Source organism: Megascapheus bottae, chromosome 1, assembly GCF_031878675.1.
Source record: "Megascapheus bottae isolate mThoBot1 chromosome 1, mThoBot2.hap1, whole genome shotgun sequence".
In the NCBI taxonomy this organism is placed as follows: Eukaryota; Metazoa; Chordata; class Mammalia; order Rodentia; family Geomyidae; genus Megascapheus; species Megascapheus bottae.
Window position 1 is genome coordinate 72,927,592 of NC_143509.1, and position 24,459 is coordinate 72,952,050.

The following is a 24,459-nucleotide window of genomic DNA, read 5'->3' on the forward strand; positions in this document are numbered from 1 at the left end:
TTAGCCTAACGGTAGAGTCCTTGCTTAGCATGCATGAAGACCTGGGTTCAATTCCTCAGAAACATACGAAGAAAAAGCCAGAAGTGGTGCTGTGGCTCAAGTGGTAGAGCTCTAACCTTGAGAAGCCCAAGGCCCCAAGCTCAGGCCCTGAGTTCAAGCCCCAGGACTGGCAAAAAAAAAAAAATAGTCCTGATATATAGAAAAAAAAAAGAGTCAATTCTGTAGGACCAAGACTTGTTGCTCAGTTATCACAAAAGCATCCCAGGGAACCCAGGACTGATTAGAGAGCAGCAGTGGGGCAGGACAGCCTCCTCCATAGGCCACACAATCACCTACTGGGTAAGCAGTCAAAGAGAAAATAGGATCATTTGCTCATTCTTAGCAAACAATGGGAATCACTGGGACAAAAAAAATCAGAGTAGGTCTTGGGCCCAAACATTTTGGAAGCTTGAACGGATATCCTGTGTCCTTGAGAACCAGAGTTAACAAGTAGCTGATCTAAGTGGTATACTACCCGTGATTCCAAGAAATTGAATGAAAGGGCTTCATTTTCATTACCTTCAAAATCCAGATGGATAAAGGTTTGGGCGAAAAGGAACTGTTATGTGGAGAGGGCATTATACCAACTTTATTTTAACTTAGAGAAGCACTTGAGGTGAAGCATCTGAAGATAAGGATGATTTCAGACAGGGAGGGCAGCCATTAGATGCTCTGTTTGGTGCATTTACTGGTCAGACTTCACTATCTTGCTTAGCATGTTCCTTCTGGATCCTTTATATCTCATCAAGCTACTGGAACTGCAGCAGGTAATTGTTGGCCTGTTTCCTAATCTAGGTACATGGAGTTTGCCACCAGCAAAAGGAAGTCATTCTAGTAGAGTTGGAGTACAAGTAGATCTCATGGTCACAGTATGTTTGGAAAGAGAATATGAAGTGGCCCCAGAAGCTATATTTGTGGGGATGTACTACCTTCACCTCCATGTGCAAGTTCATGCTAGGTGCTGAGACTAAAAGACTTCTGCTTGTCTCACGACTGGGTTGGATATTGTCAGGGACCATCACACTTCTGGGGATTTCCTCCATGAAATTCATTCCAATTCTCTGATATGGAAATAGACGCCATCATCCATTGTGTTGCACCTCTGTATGTGTTCTTTGTGCTTCATCTTTGTCCATGTGCTCTGAGCCCAGATGATTTTTTTTCCTGAGATTTTCTCTTTTAATTATTATTATTATTATTATTATTTTTTTTTTTTGCCAGTCCTGGGCTTGAGCTCAGGGCCTGAGCCCTGTCCTTGGACTTTCTCAAGGCTAGAGCTCTACCACTTGAGCCTCAGCACCACTTTTTTTTTTTTTATGTATGTGGTAGCGAGGAATCGAACCCGGGTCTTCATGCATGCTAGGCAAGCACTTTAACCACTAGGCCAAACTCCCGGCCCTCTTTTAATTATTTTTTATTTATTATTATTATTATTTTTTTTTGCCAGTCCTGGCTTGAACTCAGGGCCTGAGCACTGTCCTTGGGTTTTCTCAAGGTTAGAGCTCTACCACTTGAGCCACAGCACCACTTTTGGCTTTTTGTATGTATTTGGTACCAAGGAACCTAACCCGGGTCTTCGTGCATGCTAGGCAAGCACTCTACCACTAGGCCAAACTCCCAGCCCCAGAGGTATACTATTTTATCTAGAAAATACATGTGGATTCTACTCTTTCTTAATATTCTTGTGTTTTTAAACAGAGTGCCAAAAACTGTCCATTGCACAATATGATCACTATTCTTATCAAGTCATTTCAGTCATTCATACGTTATTGTAATTCTCTTAGTAAACTGTTTATTCTCCATTCAAATCTATATTCTAGGGTTTAAGAACTGTATATAGTTTAACATTTTTTGTTGTTATCATAGAAGTGATGTACAAAGGGGTAATGGTTACATAAATCTTTTTTTTTTTTTTTTTTTTTGCCCTGTACTTGAGCTCAGGGCCTGAGCATTGTCCTTACGCTTTCTCAAGGATAGCGCTCTACCACTTGAACCACAGCACCACTTCTGGCTTTTTCTGTGTATGTGGTACCGAAGAATCGAACCTAGGGCTTCATACATGCTAGGCAGGCACTCTACCACTAGGCCACACTCCCAGCCTGTCTCTCCGAGTTTTTCCCTCTCATCTGTATATAGTTTCTTAAACATGGTCAGCAAAAGATGCATTGAAAAAGCACATGATAATGTGATGTGGCAAAAATCTGTAAGGCTTTCTTCTTCTGACATTGTACAATATAAGTAACTTCCAAATTTACCCATTTTAGAAAAAAAGTAAAGCAACACTGAATGATGTACTAACCCATGTGTGTGTGTGTGAACCCATGTGTGTGTGTGTGTGTGTGCACGTGTGTGTGCATGCGTGCATATGCGTGCTTGTGCATCCGTGCATATGTGTGCATGCCAGTCCTGGGGCTTGAACTCAGAGCCTGGTCACTGTCCTTGAGTTTTTTTTTTTTTTTTTTTTCCAAAAGCTGGAGCTCTACCACTTGATCCACAACTCCACTTTCAGTCTTTTGTTGGTTAATTGGAATTAAGACTCTCACAGACTTTTCCTGCTCAATTTGGCTTTGAACCACAGTCCTCAGATCTCATTTTCTGAGTAGCTAGGATTACAGATGTGAGCCAGTGATGCCTGTCTCCCTTCAGGTTTTACTAATGCTTTCTGAATCACATATTGAAGCAAAAGAACAATTTTAGTGTAGGAAGTGGTTGCATTTGTGATGAGTACTGTCAGGAGAGCTATGGATCATTCAACAACGTGAATGGGCAACAGCCTTATCTGTGAGTGCCCACAGTTACAGTATGTGTGACAGAATTCTAAAAAGTACATTCTCCATGAAATAGACCTTATTTTTAATGTACGTTTGAGAAAGTTTATGCGTTCTTTTCCCCCTTAAGATACTTACTACCATAAAGAATTACTTGAAGAACTGAAATTGAGACTTCTTGGAGATAATAATTTGTACTGCTTGTGATAAGTTCATGATTATGTAATCTTTAGCACAGTATGTATTATTTGTGTGTATAACAGGCATCTCAAAGTTATGTTGACGAATGTCCTATGGACGGATTTAGGACGAAAATTCAGAAAAACCCTACCTAGAAATGATGCTAATTTATGGGATGCCAAGAAGGTGCAATCAGACTCATTGCCTTCGACATCTGTTGACAGCATAGAGACATGTCAGAAATTAGAATCTCTTCACCAAAGCCTTAATTTATCTGAAAGGTATGTTACATGTTCAGTCTTGATTTTGTTTGACCTACCACATTTAAAATTATATAAATCCAGTATTCTTAAAAATATAAACAGGTCTGCACCACTCTAAACCAAATCTTAAATTTACAAAGTTAGATAATTATTCTGCATTTCACAAATGGATTGATGTGAATTATATTTAAAAACAAATATCCTTACTACATTTAATTTACTTTATAATAATTTAATTTATGTGTCCTTTTTTTTAGGAATTATGTACATAAAATGAAGATACATGGTCTGGAGGTGTGACTCCAGTGTAGAACACTTGCCTAAAATGAAGATACATGTATACATACATATATATGCATGTACCTATTTGTTTCTATATGCTTTTTTATTTTTTTGGATCTTAAACATATCTTTTTTATTAAAGAATTCATTAACATTGATTTTTACATCATATTTCAAATGACATATTTAACAAACAAGTACTCAAGAAGGGAATCTCTGTATACAATCGCTGGCACTTAGATTTTTAGAACATAATTAAAATTAGGCTGAGGGTTTATATGTCATAGATACATATTAATCTATGTAATAAAACATTATGTCTATAGAGTCATAGATTTTTATGTCTATGTACTTGTGTTTATATTTCCAATACCATGTCCATAGCATTGGGTACCCACATATTAAGTCCTCACTCTTGTACTGTTTGTATCTAATAGCTTATTTCACTCAACATGATTCGTGCTAGATTCATCCACTTCCCTGCAAATGCCATTATTTTATCTTGTCTGTTGGCTATGTAGAATTCCATTGTGTGTGTGTGTGTGTGTGTGTGTGTGTGTGTGTGTATATATATATATATATATATATATATACACCACGTTTTTTGTGTCTGTTCATCTGCAGTAGGGCATCTGGATTGTTTCCATCACCTGGCTATTGTGAAGAGTGTAGAGATGAACATAGCTGAGCAGGTGTCTTTATCATATCTTGGGTTATGATGTTCAGGATCGTTGTCCAGAAATGGTATGGCAGGGTCGTAGGGAAGGTCAATTTTCAGTTCTTTAAGAAACCTCCACCCTGCTTTTAAACATATCTTTAAACATTATTTAATCAAGAGGCTCACCTTTAACTAGGTGAGCTATATTTTTTGTGCATTTTAAAATATGATTTTGTTAACATTGATTTTTTACATCATATGTCATGTTTAACAAACAAGTATTCAAGAAGGGAATCTCTATATACAATCACTGGCACGTAGATTTTAGAACATAATTAAAATTAAGCTGGGTAATTGTATGTTATAGATACATATTAATCTATGTAATAAAATATTATGTCTATGGAGTATATAGACCATTTTCTGTGCTTTTTTTTTTTTTTTTTTTGCCAGTCTTGGGCTTGAGCTCAGGGCCTGAGCACTGTCCTTGGACTTTCTCAAGGCTAGAGCTCTACCACTTGAGCCTCAGTACCACTTCTGGCTTTTTTCTATGTATGTGGTACTGAGGAATCGAACTCGGGTCTTCATGCATGCTAGGCAAGCACTTTAACCACTAGGCCAAACTCCCGGCCTTCTGTGCATTTTTTTAAAGAAAGGAGATACTAAAATATTGCTTCCAGGTTTAGATAGTAAATATTTGGCTTAAGCTAAAAAAATGAGACATTTTGTTTTTTTTTTATTTTTAATTTTTTATTGTAATTAATAAAAGGGTTACATGATATTTGCCAGATAGAAGGTGCATTAATTCACATATGAGACATTTTGTTTTATATTTAAAAAAATAGTATGGGAATTTCTGACTAAAAACTAGAAATTAGTTGTAGGAACTTGTGAATATAATATATATATATTGTTTAAGGTATATAAATCTAAATATACATATATAAAGTATATATGAAAGAAATATATATATTTAGACTATGTAGTATTTAAATTACATTTATGTGTTTTACTTGCTTGCTTGGTACTCTACAACTTATACTCAGCTTCTTGTTTGTTATTGTGGAGATAGAGTCTCAGATACTTTTCTTCCAGGATGGCTTTAAACCAGATCTCAGTCTCCTGAGTAGCTAGAATTATGAGTGTGAGCCACTACTGTCTAGCTTATTTTTATGACTTTAAAAATTATTTTGTATAATTTCTTTTTATCTTCAAACAGTTATACAGCACAAAAGAACTTCAATGTATGTATAATTTTTTGTGGCACACATCTTTTTTTTTTGGTTGGGGGGGCAGATCATGGAGCTTGAACTCTGGGCCTGGGCGCTGTCCTTGAGCTCTTCAACTCAAGACTACCTCCCTACCTCTGGACTCTCAGCCTCATTTCTTGCTTTTTAGTGGTTAACTGAAGACAGGAGTCTTATGTTCTTTAGTGCCTGAGCTGGCTTTGAACCTTGATCCTCAGATCTCAGCCTCTTAAGTAGCTTGTATTACAGGCGTGAGCCACCGCATCTAGCTCACACATCTTTTTTTGTGTGCGGAATATATGATTTTATTAGTATAATGCAGCTTGATCAATGTCTCCCCTTCTGTCATTCTCCTTGTTACATTTTTTTTGTTTTTTTTCCTACACCAGTTTTATTAAAACACAAGTATTTCTCTTTCTGTACCTTGTTACATTTTAAAATTTTTTTTTTTTTGCCAGTCCTGGAGCTTGAACTCTGGGCCTGGTCACATTCCTTGGGCTTTCACAAAGCTAGCGCTTTACCACTTGAGCCACAGAATGATTTCTGGCTTTTTGTATGTGGTATTGAAGAATTCTACCCTGGTCTTTGTGCATACTTAGCAAGCACTCTACTACTAGGCCAATCTCCTGGCCTTGTCCCCAATCTTTTTTGCTTAAGGCTAGTGCTCTACCACTTGAATCATAGCTCTACTTTTGGCCTTTTTCTTTCCTTTTTTTTTTTTTTTTTTTGGGTGGTGGTGGTGAATTGGAGGTAAGAGTCTTCTCACTGACTGGTTTTCTGCCTGGGCTGGTTTTGAACCATGATCCTCAGAGTTCAGTTTCTGAGTAGTTATATTTAAGGCATGAGCCACTGTTGCCAAACTGTATTTCAGTCTTAGTAACAGATATTTACTGTTAATCTTCCAACAAGGACTTCTTTAAAACTTTGCTCTTAAAATAAAGCTGTATATTAATACCTTACCAGGTTTTCAAAGTGTCCTACCCCTTATGAAATATTTGAATCTCATTGTTCTCTGGATGTGTAAGCAGATGAAACCATAACTTTAGAAATAAGCATGCAGAAACACAATCAGAAAATTAATGGCACTATACTTTTCAAGCCTATATACTTTGTGCATTTCTCACTGCATTTCAAAACTTGGTTTTGCTTTGGCTAATGTATTTGGTATGCTTTAAAGTATCATTTTTATAATATTAATGAATAAAGTTAAATAAGTTTTTTTGGGGGGGGGTGTTGTGGGGCTTGAACTCTGCCTGAGCACTGTCCCTGAGCTCTGCAGCTCAAGGCTACCACCTTACCCTTGATCTAAGCCCCACTTCCCATTTTCTAGAGGTTAATTGGAGATAAGAGTCTCAGGTCCTTTTGTGCCCAGTCTGGCTTTGAACCTTGATCCTCAGATCTCAGCCTCCTTAGTAGCTAGGATCACAAGCAGGAGCCACCACACCCAGCACAAATAAATTTTATATTGCTTACTGATACTGTTTATGTAGTAAAACAGGTTGAACGTGTTGTATCAGATGACAACTTTTACTTTCCTTCTAGATTGAGATGTATGAAGTAAACACCTTTATTAATTGCTAGTGAAAATTCTAAACTTTTTAGACTCTGGCAGTATAGGTATTATAATTTAGTTATAAATCTATAAAGGATTTGTAGTCTGACAGGTTATTACACAGGATACCTGGTTTCCTCCAGCTACCTAAAGAGGATACATTGTATTCATTGCTAACTGGTCATCTTATACTTTCATAAAAAAATTGTGTTTTTTTTTTTTTTTTTGCCAGTTCTGGGCCTTGAACTCAGGGTCTGAGCAATGTCCTTGGGCTTTCTCAAGGCTAGAGTTCCACCACTTGAGCCACAGCACCATTTCTGGCTTTTTCTATGTATATTTGGTACCGAGGAATTGAACCCTTGTCTTTGTGCATGCTAGGCAAGCACTCTACCACTAGGTCACTCTCCTGGCCTATAATTCATTAACTTTTAAAGGTTCTATTTATTCTTTGTTTTTTTTTCCTGTGGTATTTGTTCACATAGTAATACAGTGCTTTCTAACTGAAAGAAAGATGTACTAGGGGCCGGGAGTTTAGCTTAGTGGTTAAAGTGCTTGCCTAGCATGCATGAAGACCCGGGTTCGATTCCTTGGTACCACATACATAGAAAAAAAGCCAGAAATGGTGCTGAGGCTCAAGTGGTAGAGCTCTACCCTTGAGAAAATCCAAGGACAGTGCTCAGGCCCTGAGCTCAAGCCCAGGGCTGGCAAAAAAAAAAAAAAAAAAAAAAAAAAAATATGGACCTGCTGGGTTAATGTCTGGAATCAGAGGAACTTTTGAAGCCCTTAAGATACCTGGTACTTGAATGCAGCTTGACATATAATCTTTTTTTTTTTTTTGCCAGTTCTGGGCTTGAGCTCAGGGCCTGAGCTCCTTGGATTTTTTCTCAAGGTTAGAGCTCTACCACTTGAGCCTCAGCACCACTTCTGGCTTTTTTCTATGTATGTGGTACCGAGGAATCGAACCCGGGTCTTCATGCATGCTAGGCAAGCACTTTAACCACTAGGCCAAACTCCCGGCCCCGACATATAATCTTTTAAAGTGAATTTTTGGTTCAATTTGGAAAGATTTCTATTTTAGAGAAGATTCTTAGCTCTATTCAACTTTCATTGTATCATTTATTAAGTTTTTTTTTTTTTTTTTTTTTTTTTTTGCCAGTCCTGGGCTTGAGCTCAGGGCCTGAGCTATGTCCTTGGACTTTCTCAAGGCTAGAGCTCTACCACTTGAGCCTCAGCACCACTTCCGGCTTTTTTCTATGTATGTGGTACCAAGGAATTGAACCCGGGTCTTCATGCATGCTAGGCAAGCACTTTAACCACTAGGCCAAACTCCCGGCCCCCTCTAAGTTATTTTTTTTTATATTTCTTTCTTTCTTCAAAATCTGTCAACTTTATAAACTAGAAAAAGGGGATGATCATTTGTTATTCAGAAGACAATTTGAACTCACCAACAATCCCCTTTCTTACTAACATTTGTACTACTTTTTTGGTTGAGTTATTTTTTTTCAACTTTGTTTAGAGCTAATCTGTTGTTTCGAAGTCTCCTGTTTCGTAGAAAAAGCTTATTCTGAAAACTCAATATTTGAAAACGTATTTAAGTTATACTATTAGACATTTAAACATGGATACTAAATGACAGTTGACAAATGAGTTATCAACTTAATGTATCAGATTTTTATCTTTCAAAAATAAAGCTTTATTTACATGAAAATATTTATTTGGAAAAAAAATCCAAACATAAGCAAAATTCTCCCTAACTTCTTTCCCACTATTTTTCTTACACTGATTTATTTCAGAGCAGTAGTGTAAGATCATATAAAACAAATCTTTGCTCAGTTCTTACTTCCAATCCTAGCATTTATTTATTTATTTTATTTAGTGTGCTAGTCCTGAGACTTGAACTCAGAGCTAGCCACTGTCCCTGAGTTTTTTTTTTTTGCTCATGGCTAGTGCTCTACCATCTAAGGCACATCTTTGCTTCTGTTATTTTGGTGGTTAATTGGAAATGAGAGTCTCATAGACATTGTATGCAGGCTGTCTTTGAACTGTGATCCTTAGATCTCAACCTCTTGAGTAGCTTAGTATCATATGAAGCTTGGCTTCAATCTAGCCTTATAAAGGATAGTTATGTCAGTAAGCAAGTTTACAAAGCAGGCAATGCTAGAGTGGATTCTCAGAGATTTCCTATTAGCTTTTGTTTTTAGATCATACATATTGTTTAGTTGATGTAGGGTTTTTGTTGTTGGTTTTTTTTTTTTTTTTTTTTTGCCAGTCCTGAGGCTTGAATTCAGGGCCTGAGCCCTATCCTTGGGCTTTGTCAAGGCTACAGTTCTATCACTTGAGCCACAGTACCACTTCTAGCTTTTTTGTGTGTGTATGTGGTACCAAGGAATTGAGCCTGAGTCTTCATGTATGCTAGGAAAGCACTTTTAACACTCGACCAAACTCCCGGCCCCAATGTAGGACTGTTCTGTGGAAGTTATACTAGACATGGATACTGTCAGCAATTTTTTGAAATAGTTATAGAAAAGTTCAGTTATGTTATCTGGAATCTTTTTTAAAGTTCTCCTGAGGTCCTATGTTTTATACTATCTGGTACATGGCAGAGAGAGAAAAAAACTCATAATGTAGCAAAAAATAAACAGAAGACCCCAAAGAACTACAACCAACAACAAATTTAAGAGATGGTCATAGTTTTACTCAAAAGTACTCTGGGTCTTTCTAAGTATATCTATTGTTTCTATAGAGTATCACTAAAGTGGTGCTGGCCTCTTGATGATAATTGGGTTATTTAATAAAGGAGAGACAGTAGCACTTCAAAAATATAGTCCCTAGCCATACTTATTACTGAATGTTTACTTGTTCCTTTCTCTCAAGGAGGTACAGCAGGACCAAGAGATTGAAGCCAGCTTAGGAATCACAATGAGACTATGTTTTAAAAAAATTTACACACACACACACACACACACACACACACACACACACACACACACACACAGGAGTAAGAGCTAAAGTGCATAGCAAAACAGCAAAAATTCTCAGTAATTTGACTAGACCAATCAGTTAAGAATTGAATACCACTATTCAGGAGGCTGATATCTAAGGATCGCAGTTTGAAGCTAACCCAAGCAAGACTTTAAATTACTACCCAATAAGCTAGAAGTAGAACTCTGGTATAAGTGGTAGAGTACTTTTTTTTTGGTCAGTTGTGGGAATTGAACTCTAGGCCTGGGAGCTGCTCTTAAGCTCAAGACTACCACCCTTGAGCCACAGCACCACTTAGAGATAAGAGTCTCACGGACTTTAGTGCCTGGGGCTGGCTTTGAACCGGGATCCTGAGATCTCAGCTAGAATTACAGGCGTGAGCCACCATGCCTGGCTAGTGGTAGAGTACTTGTCTTGAACAAAAGAAGTTCAGGGAGAGTACTGAGACCCTAAGTTCAAGCCCCAGAATGGGAACCCTCCCATTAGTAATTTTTTTCTTTCCTTTTTGATTCCATGTTGGAGACCAAACCTGGGCCTTATAGATGATAGGCAAATGATAGCACTAAGGGCATTATTGTAGTATGGCCACGTATATCACTGTTGTTCATAGTAGCAACTGACTAACCAAGCAAATACGACACTTCTTTGTCCTTTTTTTTATTTTAAAAGATTTCATTTATTTATTTATTTATTTATTTATTTATTTTGGCTAGTTGTGGTGCTTGAACTCAGAGCCTGAGCACTATCCTTTGGCTTTTTTCTCAAGGCTAGAGCTCTACCCTTGAGCCACAGCACCACTTTTTTTCTATGTATGTGGTGCCGAGGAATCGAACCCAGGTCTTTGTGCATGCTAGGCAAACACTGTACCACTAGGCTAAACTCCTGGCTCTATTTTAAAAGATTTATTAACACTGATTTTTTTTACATTATATTTCAAATGTCATGTTTAACAAGTATTCAAGAAAGGAACCTCTGTATGCCATCACTGGCACATAAATTTTAGAACATAATTCAAATCAAGCTGAGTTTGTATGTCATAAATACATATTGCTTTATATAAGTTAACATGTTTATAGAGAATATATCCCAGGCTTATGTACTATATTCAATATGGACCCACCAATTAAAACAAAAATTGGAAGTTTAAAAAATGCACTTTGAGGCTGGGAGTTTGGTCTAGTGGTAGAGTGCTCGCCTAGCATGCACTAAGACCCACGTTCGATTCCTCAGTGCCACATACATAGAAAAAAGCCAGAAGTGGTGCTGAAGCTCAAGTGGTAGAGTGCTAGCCTTGAGCAAAATAAAGTCCAAGAACAATGCCCAGGCCCTGAGTTTAAGCCCCAGGACTGGCCAAAAAAAAAAAAATGCACTTTTAATTTTTTTTTTTTGGTCAGTTCTAGGCTTAAGCTCAGGGTCTGAGCACTGTCCTTGGACTTTCTCAAGGCTAGTGCTCTACCATTTGAGGCTCAGAACCAGTTCTGCTTTTTTTCTATGTATGTGGTACTGAGGAATCGAACGTGGGTCTTAGTGCTTGCTAGGCAAGCACTCTACCACTAGGCCAAACTCCCGGCCCCAATGCACTTTAATTTTCTAAACATTTAATTTATTGACTCTTTGCTTGATATTGCTATAATATTAATTATATACATTATTACCATGATATTAGTTGTTTCATTTATACAATTTGGTATTGCCATAGATGCAATCTTAATAATACCCTTCTTCTTGGATGTATTGTCTTTGGCAAATTATAAATACTAAGGATTTTTCTGTTTTAAAAGACAACAAAGATTTCTTGAATTTTAGTGATCTGTGTTTTTAATTCATACTGACATTTTTCTTTCTTGGTGAAAACCTTCAAGTGCTGTAGCTAGACACTAAAATAGAATGCTGATGCCATAATTTCCAAGGAACAAGTAATTGTCTTTATTAAAAAATTTGAGAGACCAGGAGCATAGCCTAGTGGTAGAGAGCTCACCTAGCATGTACGAAGCCCTGGGTTTGATTCCTTGGTACCATGTACTCAGAAAAAGCCAGATGTAGCTGGATGTGGTGGCTCATGCCTATAATCCTAGTTGAGGCTGAGATCTGAGGATTGCGGTTCAAAGCCAGCCCGGGCAACAAAGTCTGTGAGACTCTTATCTCCAATTAACCACTAGAAAACTGGAAGTGCTGCTGTGGCACAAGGTGTAAGGCAGTAGCCTTGAGTTGAAGAGTTCAGGGACAGGGCCCAGGCTCAGAATTCAAGCCCCATGACTGACAAAGAAAAAGTCAGAAGTGGTGCTGTGGGGACTGGGAGTTTGACCTAGTAGTAGAGTGCTTGCCTAGCATGCATGAAGACATGGGTTTGATTCCTCCGTACCACATACATAGCAAAAAGCTGGAAGTGGTGTTGTGGCTCAAGTGGTAGAGCTCTAGCTTTGAGAAAAGTCTAAGGACAGTGCTCAGGCCCTGAGTTCAAGCACTACAACTGGCCAAAAAAAAAAAAAGTGGTGCTGTGGCTCAAATGGCAGAATGCTAGCTTTGAGCAAAAAGTGTCTGAGGACAGAGTCCAGGCCCTGAGTTCAAGCGCCAGGACTGGCAAAATAAATAAAATTGAGGATTTGTATGTTGATTTCTAGGGTGGTATGATCTTAATAGCTTACTTGTACTAAAATGACAAAACATTTTTTTTTAATGGAAAACTCTGGTACAGTACGGTGTTTGTTATTCTGTGTGACAGGATACCCAAAGTTACATTGACGAATGTCCTGGGAACGGAGTTGGGAAGAAAATACATAAAGAGCCCACCTGTAACTGAGGCCAGTTTGAGTGATTCAGACAACTTGCAGTCAGAGCAACTTTCTTCATCATCTGATGGCAGCCTAGGATCTTGTCAAAACCTAAATCTTCACAAGACTTACTTTGTATCTGAAAGGTATATTTAGTGTTCTCTTTATTCAAAATATTCTCTTGAAACCTCTGCCCTTTTCCTGCAGATATGAGGTAAATTGTACTCAAATGTCTCACATGACTGTTCTCTGTGTGTGTGTGTGTGTGTGTGTGTGTGTGTGTGTGTGTGTGTGTGTGTGTCTGTGTCTGTGTCTGTGTCTGTGTTTGTGTCTGTCTGTGTCTTGGGCTTAAACTCAGGGCCTGGGCACTGACTCTGAGCTTCTTTGGCTCAAGGCTAGTGCTCTACCCCTTGAATGACAGTGCCACTTCTGGACTTTTCTGAGTAGTTTATTGGAGAAAAGAATCTCATGGACTTTTCTGCCAGGGCTAGCTTCAAACCACTATCCTCAGATCTCAGCCTCCCAAGGAGCTAGGATTACAGGCATGAGCTACTAATACCAGACTAGCATGACTTTTTTGATTCTGGTGGATGGAGTGACTATTGGAACAAACAGTCCATAGCTTCAAAAGTGTTTAATGGCTGGGCTGTGATGGCCTAAGCCTGTAATCCTATTTACTCAAGAGGCTGAGATCTGAGAATCATGATTCAAAGCTAACCTTGGCATGGAGGTCTGTGAGAATCTTTTTTTTTTTTTAGTGGGGGTGGGGGTCGATCATGGAGCTTGAACTCTGGGCATGGGTGCTCTCCCTGAACTCTTAAGCTCAAGACTACTGTCCTACCCCTGGAGCCACAGTGCCACTTCCAGTTTTCTGGTGGTTAATTGGAGATAAGAGTCTCACGGACTTTAGAGCCTGGGCTGGCTTTGAATTGCTATCTTCAGATCTCAGCCTCCTGACTGGCTAGGATTACAGGTATGAATCACTGGCTCCAGTGGTGGACTCATCTCCAATTAAACAGTTGGCCAGAAAAGAGACACTGCATGAAAATTTAGCTATTTTAGTATCCTGGTTCATTTGGTTGAGGTAATTGAAATCCATTCCTTTGACATCATTGTATTCTTCCTTTCTTTTGTCTGTCTGTCCATCTGTCCATCCATCTGTCCATCTATCTGTCCATCCATCCATCCATCCTTAGTTATTGAACTCTACCAGGAACTCAGTGCTCAGTAGATATTTCTTCAGGGAACAACAGCAGAATCCATTTCTCACAGAGGTTTTATTTATTTTTTTTTTGGCCAGTCCTGGGCTTGAGCTCAGAGCCTGAGCACTGTCCTTGGTCTTTCTCAAGGCCAGAGTTCTACCACTTGAGCCTCAGCACCATTTCCAGCTTTTTTCTATGTATGTGGTACCAAGGAATCCAACCCGGGTATTTGTGCCTGCTAGGCAAGCACTCTACCACTAGGCCAAGCTCCTGGACCCCTGACAAAAATGTTTGAAGGAATTTTGTATTAATCAGAAGTAAAAATCAGTGGGGAAAATTAGATAATTATCAGTAAATTCTATTAGATTTGATTTAGAAAATAAAATCTGACTATGTTATATAAGCAAGCCTAGGCTTCATGATCTTCCTGCTTCTGCCTCTCAGGTGTTTTTAGGTATAGGTCTGCATCACCAAACCGAGTTTCTACTAATTTTTCTTTTTTTCTTTGTCGGTCATAGGGCTTGACCTTGGGTCTGACACTGTGCCTGAGCTTTTTTGCTCAAGGCTAGCACTCTACCCTTTGAACCACAGCATTACTTCTGATTTTCTGGTAGTTAATTTGAGATGAGACTCTTATAGTCTTCTGTCCTAGCTAGCTTTGAACCATGATCCTCAGATCTCAGCCTCCTAAGTAGCTAGGATTACATGTGAGCCAATACAAATGTGATTTTAGAAATCTCTACCAGATTTTTAATTTACAATGAACTCCTGAAATTTCTCTTCCAATTTCCTTCTTTTAGTGTGTAGAGTATATTTTATCATTTTTTTTTTTCCTCCAGTGCTAGGCATGAGGTCAGTGCCTGAACGCTGTCCTTGGATTTTTCTCAAGGCTAGAGCTCTACCACTTGAGCCTCAGCACCACTTCCAGATTTTTTTCTTTGTATGTGGTACTGCGGAATTGAACCCCATGCCTTTGTGCATGCTAGGCAAGCACTCTACCAATAGGCCAAACTCCTGGCTCCTCTGTATCCTTTTTTTTTTTTTTGCCAGTCCTGGGCTTGGGCTCAGGGCCTGAGCACTGTCCTTGGACTTTCTCAAGGCTAGCACTTTACCACTTGAGCCTCAGCACCACTTCCGGCTTTTTTTTTTCTATGTATGTGGTACTGAGGAATCGAACCTGGGTCTTCATGCATGCTAGGCAAGCACTCTACCACTAGGCCAAACTCCCGGCCCCTCTGTATCCTTTTTATATATGTTTTACCCATGTAATTGATCTAGTCTTAATTACCCCTACCACCAACTTTCTAGAGGAACAATCTGGTTTGTATTGTCATGTAAACCTAATATTTCAAATATAGTTCTCATAAACTCCTGTATTTCTTTTTATATCTTGAACAGTAGTATCTTTTAAAACTATTCATTATAAACCTCTGAATGTTTCTCTTTTTAGACAATATTTTATGCTTTTTCCTACATTCTACTTAGCGTGGTATCCACATCAACTTTAACCTAATTGGATATCATTTTAAATTTGCCTTTTCTCAAAATAAAAATTTCAGTGACATTTTCCAGTTACTAATGTTAGTGTATAACTGGAAATACTAGAAGTGCATTAATCACATTATTCTTTCAGTGTTTGTTCCTCATTCTTACTATCTAAAAGCTCTGTAAGGAGAGGTGTCATATCTTGTTTTCATTCATATCCAGTGATTAGCTCAATATAAACTGAATTTCATACAGCTAGGTAATGTTCCTTACATTTAATCTTCATTTAAGCTTCAGTTTTTTTTTTTTTTTTTTGCCAGTCCTGTGCTTGAGCTCAGGGTCTGAGCATTGTCCTTGGACTTTCTCAAGGCTAGAGCTCTACCACTTGAGCCTCAGCACCACTTCCGGCTTTTTTCTATGTATGTGGTACCGAGGAATCGAACCCGGGTCTTCATGCATGCTAGGCAAGCACTTTAACCACTAGGCCAAACTCCCGGCCCTAAGCTTCAGTTTTTTGTGTTGTATAGAGAATAGTAACTGTTAATGTCATTTATACCTCACTATTTTATTTTCTCTTTTAAATGTCACATGTGAGACTCCTTTGTGTATCTAAATATACAGAGGAAAACATTCTTATCTTAGGTGTCAAGGCGTCAGGAGGCTGCATGGCATGTTTAATGGGTTAAGGTATCCTGGATTTGATCTTCAGGAGCAGAAGTGGGCAGTGTAGGGGGAAATTCCTGCTGTACAGCTGTGGGATCTGGTGAAGAGATGTTCAGGGTCAAATGTGGTTCAGTAATATCTCATTCCATATACATATTTACATTTTGTTGATCCCTTCCTTTGCTGCTGATAGTTGCTGGATTGATTTCACTTCCTTACTATTATAAAGAATAACAAACATGGATATATATTATTTTTTTATGTTTCTATTTTAAAATTTACAATTTGTGAATTGTATTGCTTTTGTTTTGAAGGAATTACATACCAGATTTTTTTTTGGGGGGGGATAATGTATAAAGGGGTTACAGTTATATTTGTCAGGTAGTAGGTGCATTACTTTTTGCACATTGATACCTTCTCATGATTTTGTCCCCATTTCCTTCTCCCCACCCCCTTCCAATCATCTTGTTTTCTCCCCTTCCCTTCCCTATTTCAAATAAACAAATAAACGTATATACAATATACTTGGTAAAAAACTCAGATATTCTTAATCACAGACCATACCAGTTTTTATAATTGTGTATTAATCTTTCCATGTCATCTAGATTATCTAGTTTGTTGCTATACAACTGTTCATAGTACCTTCTTGTAGTCCTTTTAATTTTTGTTATATCCATAGTAATGTCTTTGTTTTATTTTTGATGTTAATAATTTCAGTCCTTTCTCTTTTATTCCAAGTCCATCCAGCTAAAATTATTGGGTATTTATGTTCATGTTGTTTACCAACATTTTTTTATTTTTATTTTTGCCAGTCCTAGCCTTGAGCTCAAGGCCTGAGCACTGTCCTTGGACTTTCTCAAGGCTAGAGCTCTACCACTTGAGCCTCAGCACCACTTCCGGCTTTTTTCTATATGTGGTACCAAGGAATCGAACCCGGGTCTTCGTGCATGCTAGGCAAGCACTTTAACCACTAGGCCAAACTCCCGGCCCCAACATTTTTTTTTTTTTTTTTTGCCAGTCCTGGGGCTTGAACTCAGGGTTTGGGCACTGTCCATGAACTCATTTGCTTGAGGCTAGCACTTTGCACTTGAGCCACAGTGCTCCTTTCTGCTTTTTCTGTGTATGTCGTTCTGGGGATCTAACCCAGGGCTTTGTACATGCTAGGCAAGCATGCTACCACTAGGCCATGCTCCTGGCCCCTGGATTTTTTTTTTTTTTCCATTATATTTTTCCTTGTGTTCTGTCTGCTCATTTCTCTGTCCTTTTTCTGGAAGCCTCATAATGACTTAGTTATCTGCTTTATGGTGTCAGGTATTGAAGGCTGTTCCTTTTTCTTTAATCTTTGAATATTTCTTAGATTTAATCATTTCATTTATCTTCAAATTTGTGGGACTTTTTTTTACTCGTTTTCTATTTTATATATGTGTGTGTGTATGTGTGTGTGTGTGTATGTGTATGTATCCTTGTAATGAAATTTTAGTTATAGCTGCAGAATTTCCTTTTTATTATTTTTCTTTCTCTCTGATATTTTCATTTTGTACACATTATTATATTTACTTGCTCTGATAATCTTTTTTTTTCTCATATATTTTTTTGTTTGTTTTTTCATTTTTTGCCAGTTGGGACTTGGACTCAGGGCCTGAGCACTGTCCTTGGGCTTTCTCAAGGGTAGAGCTCTACCACTTGAACCTCAGCACCACTTCTGGCTTTTTTTCTTTGTATGTGGTACCGAGGAATTGAACCTGGGTCTTCATGCATGCTAGGCAAGCACTCTACCACTAGGCCAAACTCCTGGCCCACCTCATGTATTTTTTTTTTTTTTTTTTTTGCCACTCCTGGGCTTGAGCTCAGGGCCTGAGCACTGTCCTTGGTCTTTCTCAAGGCTAGAACTCTACCACTTGAGCCTCAGCACCACTTCCGGCTTTTTTCTATGTATGTGGTACCAAGGAATCAAACCCGGGTCTTTATGCATGCTAGGCAAGCACTTTAACCACTAGGCCAAACTCCCGGCCCCCACCTCATATATTTTTTATTGTAATTAATAGAAGGGTTACATTATATTCACCAGATAGAAGGTGCATTACTTCACAAACATTGATATCCTTTCTCATGTGTTGGTCCCCATATCCCTCTCCCACCCCTGCCCTCATCTTGTTTTCCCCCCTTCCCTATCCTATTTCAAATAACCAAATAAACATATATACAATATATCAGATAACAAGGTAAAACTGTAACAATATGAGATGACCAAGGGACAGCAAAAGAGATGAGAGATAACATAGTACATTAAGAACAACAATCACTCATTTTATGGCATTTATTTCTATATCCTGGAGGTCCTTTCATTTAGTGTCATCCTATATGGCCTTATGTATCTAGGTTTTGCTCTATTGTAAATCTCTGCTAGAGGAGTCCAAGATTTATACTAATTATGACAAATGAGGGAAACCATTGAGCCTATGTTCCTTTGAGTGTAGCTTACTTCTTTTAATATGATTTTTTTTCTATGTCTTTCTATTTCTTTACATATGGGGTGGTATGGTTCTTTCTGATGGCAGCATAGAATTGCATTGTGTATAAATACCACATCTTGTTGATCCAATCATCAACTGAGGGGCATCTGGGTTGGTTCCATACCTTGCTATGGTAAATAGTGCTGCAATGAACATGGTAGTGCTAGTGGATTTAGTATGTCCTTGTTTCTGGACTATTGGGTAAATGCCAAGTAGTGGAATTGCTGGGTCATAGGGGAGCTCTATGTTTAGTATTTTGAAGAACCGCCATGCTGCTTTCCATAGTGGTTGTTGAACGAGTTTACACTCCTGCCAGCAATGTAGTAGTGTTCCCTCCTGGCCATATCCCCGCCAGCATCTTTTATTAGATTTCTTGATTCATGGTCATTCTAACTGGAGTGAGGTGGAATTTTAGAATTGTTTTGATTTGCATTTCTTTTATGGCCAGAGATGTCGAGCATTTCTTCATGTGTCTATAGGCCATTCTTATTTCTTCTTCAGCAAAGCCTCTCTTTAAGTCTTTGGCCCATGTATGGATGGTTGTTTCTTTGGAGATTAGTTTTGAAGTGATTTAAATTTTTGAGCTGTTGATATATTTTAGATATGAGTCCTTTGTCTGTTGTAAGGTTAGTGAAGATCTTCTCCCACTCTGTAGACTTTCTAGTTAGTTTGCTAGCTATGTCCTTTGCCATACAGAAGCTCTGCAGTTTAATGCAGTCTCACTTATCAAGACTTTCTCTGATTTGTTGTGTTTCTGGGTCCTTATTAAGAAACTTTGACCTGTGCCAAGGAGACCCAGTGTATCTCCTATTCTTCCTTGTAAAGTTTTAATCTCTGATAATCTTTTTTTTTTTTCCAGTCCTGGGCTTGAGCTCAGGGCCTGAGCACTATCCTTGGACTTTCTCAAGGCTGGAGCTCTACCACTTGAGCCTCAGCACCACTTTGGCTTTTTTTCTATGTATGTGGTACCGAGGAATTGAACCCGGGTCTTCGTGCATGCTAGGCAAGCACTCTACCACTAGGCCAAACTCCTGGCTCCTCTGATAATCTTTAAAGACAGACTTTTGAATTCATTATCTAGTAATGACGTCATATAGTGTTATAATGTTTCTTAAGGATCGTTTGTGTTGATTTATTTTTTTTCATTTATTTTATTCTTGGCTATTTTTTTTTTCCTTTTTTGTTCATGGGGCTTGAACTTTGGCCCTGGGAACTGTCCCTGAGCTCTTCAGCTCAAGGCCACTGCCCTACCCCTTGAGTCGCAGGGCTACTTCCAGTTTTTAGTGGTTAATTGGAGACAAGAGTCTCATGGACTTTAGTGCCGGTGCTGGCTTTGAACTGCAATCCTCAGATCTCAGCCTCCTGAGTAGCTAGGACTAGAGGCATAAGCCACCCCGCCCAGCTTCTTGGCTATTTTTGTATATATTAGTTTCTTTTTTATTGTTGAAAATCAAATATTTAAATTTATACTACAATAAGTAAAGAAATCAAAATCTTTTTCTTCAGGATTTCAAGGATTTGTTTATTTTTTCCTCTTATTTTTCCTTTCTGTAGGTGGCTTTATAAACTTCTCCATATACATGGTTTTTTTTTTGATGTCCTAACTTTTAAGTGTTTGACTGCCAAAGGAGAAAAATAAAGGGTGTGTGTGTGTGTGTGTGTGTGTGTGTGTGTGTGTGTGTATGTTTGTGTGTGTGTGTGTGTGTGTGTGTGTGTGTGTATGAGTGAACTAGGTGCTGGCTCTTTAAATTCCCTAGAACTTTTTGTAGCTGGGAATATTGAAACAGTGTATTTAGCATTTGGCAACATGGCTAGCTGCCTGTGTTTGTATGTCTGTGGTCAGATACTATAACTGGAGTATAATGTATTGCTTCAGTCCCAGCTATTCAGAAAGTACATGTTGGAGGATCACTCAAACTTTGTGTTCCGGATCAGTCTGAGTCTCATGGACTTTTATGCCCAGACTGGCTTTGAACCTTGATCTTCAGATCTCAGCCTCCTGAGTAGCGGGGATTACAGGCATGAGCCACCAGCACCTGGCTTGTTACAAGTCTTTACTAGACTCCAGTGTTCCAAAAGAATTATATTACACAGATTTTTGTTTAGATACTTGTGTTGGTGTGAGTATGGTGGCTGCTCCTATGTTATCATACTCCTGACTGTTACTTGGTGTGTAGCACATTGTATTTCACTGTAGGTATCCATTACGTATTCTCTCTCTCTCTCTCTCTCTCTCTCTCTCTCTCTCTCTCTCTCTCTCTCTCTCTCTCTCTCTCTTCCTCTCTTTCTCCCTCTCTCACCCACCTCCTCTCTCTTTCCTCCTCTCTCGTGCCAGCCCTGGGCATTCAGTCCCTGGGCGCTGTTTACACTTTTTGCTCAAGGCTAGCACTCTGCCACTTGAGCCATAGTGCTACTTCCGGCTTTTTCTGTGTAAAAAAAGAATCAAACCCAGGGCTTTGTGCTAGGCAAGAATGCTACCAGTGGGCCACACTCCTGGACCTCCATTATGTATTCTAAGTATTCTTTTTTTTGGGAGGGAGGGTTATCCGGGGGCTTAAACTCAGAGCCTGAGTGCTGTCTTTAGTCTTTCTTAAGGCTAGAGGTCTACCACTTGAGCCACAGCACCATTTCCATCTTTTTCCATGTATGTGGTACTGAGGAATCTAACCCAGGTCTTTGTGCATGCTAGGCAAGCACTCTACCACCAGGCCAAACTCCTGGCCCAGTATTCTTTTTTAAATCTATGCTATCAAGTCATTTTGAAAATGTGACACTTCCTATATAACATATTCTATGATAATTATGAGCTATAACTTGAGTTTACTAAAAAATTTAATAAAATTAAATAGTACCATAATTAATTGTTTCTTATAATTCTATGGGTAAAATTATTGGATATAAGGATTTCAACCATTCAGTGACTATTCTGAGTATGAAATTGCTTTCTCAATGAGTTATATCCAGGTATATATGTATATATACAAACAGTAGTCTTACAAACATTTGATATTATTTGTATTTACTATTTTCAATGGTTTGTTTTTGTGTGTGTGTGTTCCTCTGAAATGGAAGTGTGAAATCTAGTTCATGGTGCTGATATTAAGAGGTGATTGTATTAGCCTTTGGCAGTGACTTAAGTCCTGCTGGAGCTATCCTCATAGATAGAATTAGTGCCCTTATAATGAGACCCAAGAGTAATCTCTTGTCCCTTCTGCCATGTTAGTTTATAGTGGAAAATGGCTGTCTGTGGGCCAGAATGGCTTTGAACCTTGACACTCAGATCTCAGCCTCTTGAGTAGCTAGGACTACAGGTGTGAGCCAGTGGCCCAGCTAAGTGTTTCTATCTTAAAAAAAAAAAAAAAAAATATATATATATATATATGTATACACATATATATGCCAGGAGTTTGGCCTAGTGGTGGAGTGCTGGCTTAGCATGCACTAAGACCCAGGTTTGATTTCTTGATACCACATACCTAGAAAAAACAAAACAAAACAAAAACAGTTACCTTTCAGCTATGATTTTTTTTTTTTTTTTTGCCAGTCTTGGGCTTGGGCTCAGGGCCTGAGCACTGACTTTAGACTTTCTCAAGGCTAGAGCTTCTACTACTTGAGCCTCAGCACCACTTCCAGCTTTTTTCTATGTATGTGGTACCAAGAAATCGAACCTGAGTATTCGTGCATGCTAGGCAAGCACTCTACCAAACTCCCGGCCCCTGATTTTTTCTTTTTACAAATAGATTTGATTTTCAGGATATTTGTGTTATTGGAATTTTACCTTATAAAATATTTTGGACTTATTTAATGCATCTATATGATTACTCTTTTGCTCATGTTACATCTTATAGATATTTGGATATATGTATATTCTTTTTCATCAAAGAACATGATGAGAAAGAGAACTAGATCAGAATTCAATGTTTTTTTCACTGTCCAGATCATATAATTATCCATGTAGGAATGTATTTGTTACCTATTGGATTTTCATTTTTAATATTTGCTGGTTTATTTCTGAACTAATTTGGGCTTTATTCGAATTAATTATAAGGCTATTTCTAAAATCCTAGAAAGTAAGGAGGCAGAGATTTGAAGATAATGATTTGAAGGCAGCCTAGGCAGGAAAACTAGTAAGACTCTAATCTCTGATTAACTACCGAAAAGTTCAGCTCAGTGGTAGAGCATTCGACTTCAGCAAAGAAGCTCTGTACCCTTTGGACTGAAACAAAAAAAAAAAGAAGAAAGAAAGAAAGAAAGGAAGAAAGAAAGAAAAAAGAATTAAGTATAAGACAATTCTGTTTTGCAGGGCTTCACAACAAAATAAGACAATAAATAACGTTTCTGCTGTATGTGCTAAAGAAAAGCGAAGAGATGATGATGACATATCTCGTATAACATCTGACACTCAGACTAAAGGTTTGTAACCCTTAGAAAACTGTTGGGATTTGAATTTTTGCCTATTTTATTTATAATTGTTTTTTTTTATTATCAACACTTATACTTACATTAAAAATAAACAAAATGAGCTACACATCTTGTGGGTGGGGATAGGAGAGAAAAACTGGGAGTGAGCAAGGGAAGGGGAAACATGTTTCAAAAAGAATTGTACTTGGGGGCCGGGAGTTTGGCCTAGTGGTAGAGTGCTTGCCTAGCATGCACGAAGACCCAGGTTCGATTCCTTGGTACCACATACTTAGAAAAAGCCAGAAGTGGTGCTGAGGCTCAAGTGGTAGAGCTCTAGCCTTGAGAAAAATCTAAGGACAGTGCTCAGGCCCTGAGCTTAAGCCCAGGACTGGCAAAAAACAAACAAACAAAAAGAATTGTACTCATATAGATAAGCCCAAGAGGCTGAGATTTGAGGATACAGTTTGAAGCCAGTCCTAGCAGGAAGGTCCATGTATCTCCTATGTCCAGTTAACTAAAAAGCCTGAAGTTAGTAGTAGAGTGCCAGTGTTGGGTGAAAATTCTAAGGGATAATGTCTGGTCTGACTTGAAGCCTCAATACTGTCACAAAAAATAAATAAGGGATAATTTCTCTTTATGTACTTCCTAGTTCCTGTTAATGAACATTTGTATGAACAGGTTAATATAGGTTTCATCTGTACTTTCGTTTTTTTTTTTTTGCCAGTCGTGGGGCTTGAACTCAGGGCCTAAGCATTGTCCTTGGACTTTTCTCAAGGCTAGAGCTCTCCCACCTGAGCCACAGCACCACTTGCAGCTTTTTTCTATGTGTATGGTACCGAGGAATCGAACCCTGGTCTTTTGTGCATGCTAGGCAAGCACTCTACCACTAGGCCAAACTCCCGGCCCCTAGACTTTGATTTTGATGAACTTTGGAGCTGGTGTAGCAATTTGATAATAAATAAAACTTCTGAATTCTTCTGTATTTTTTGGCCTTTTAAGACCTTGGCAGTACAAGGACAGGTTGTGATTGCCTTGCAGACAGGTTGTTATTGTCTTGCAGACGGAAGCAGAAACAAAGATGTTAAACATTGTGATTCAAGCATGGAACCTGTTCTGATTTCCAAGAAGATAAAGAGAAGGGTTATAAATAATGTACCTGGTTCTCATAATTCTACTTCTTTGGATAAATCAACAGAACATCCAGTAAGTAGAGGTATTTAGAAGTCTTGGGAAACAATTTTGTACTTGTAAAACTGAGTTGATTTAGCAAAATAATTTTCTTTTAATTTTCTGCTTTTACTAGATTTTTAAATGTTTTAGTTCTTGTCAAGCTTTATATTTAAACATATTTTATGTGTAATTTTTTTGTAATTTAAAATAATGAGAAAATTTGAAATATTGTGAGAGTAAAATAGTTAAATGTTCTTTTTCTCTAATAGTACTCTTTCCCCCT

General features: G+C 38.3%; 1 protein-coding gene across 4 annotated transcripts in view; it reads left to right on the forward strand.

Annotated features, from left to right (window-relative positions):
• Senp7 (SUMO specific peptidase 7) overlaps positions 1-24,459 on the forward strand; it is a 93,425-nt gene that overhangs the window by 23,048 nt on the left and 45,918 nt on the right. The window contains exons 4-7 of one of the 4 annotated variants that reach the window (XM_090347165.1): positions 3,071-3,268; positions 12,694-12,888; positions 22,909-23,018; positions 24,067-24,209. In XM_090347165.1, coding sequence (XP_090203291.1) covers positions 3,071-3,268; positions 12,694-12,888; positions 22,909-23,018; positions 24,067-24,209 — 646 coding nt within the window. The remainder of the gene's footprint in view (positions 1-3,070; positions 3,269-12,693; positions 12,889-22,908; positions 23,019-24,066; positions 24,210-24,459) is intronic. The other 3 variants (XM_090347174.1, XM_090347184.1, XM_090347193.1) reach the window with 3 other exon arrangements.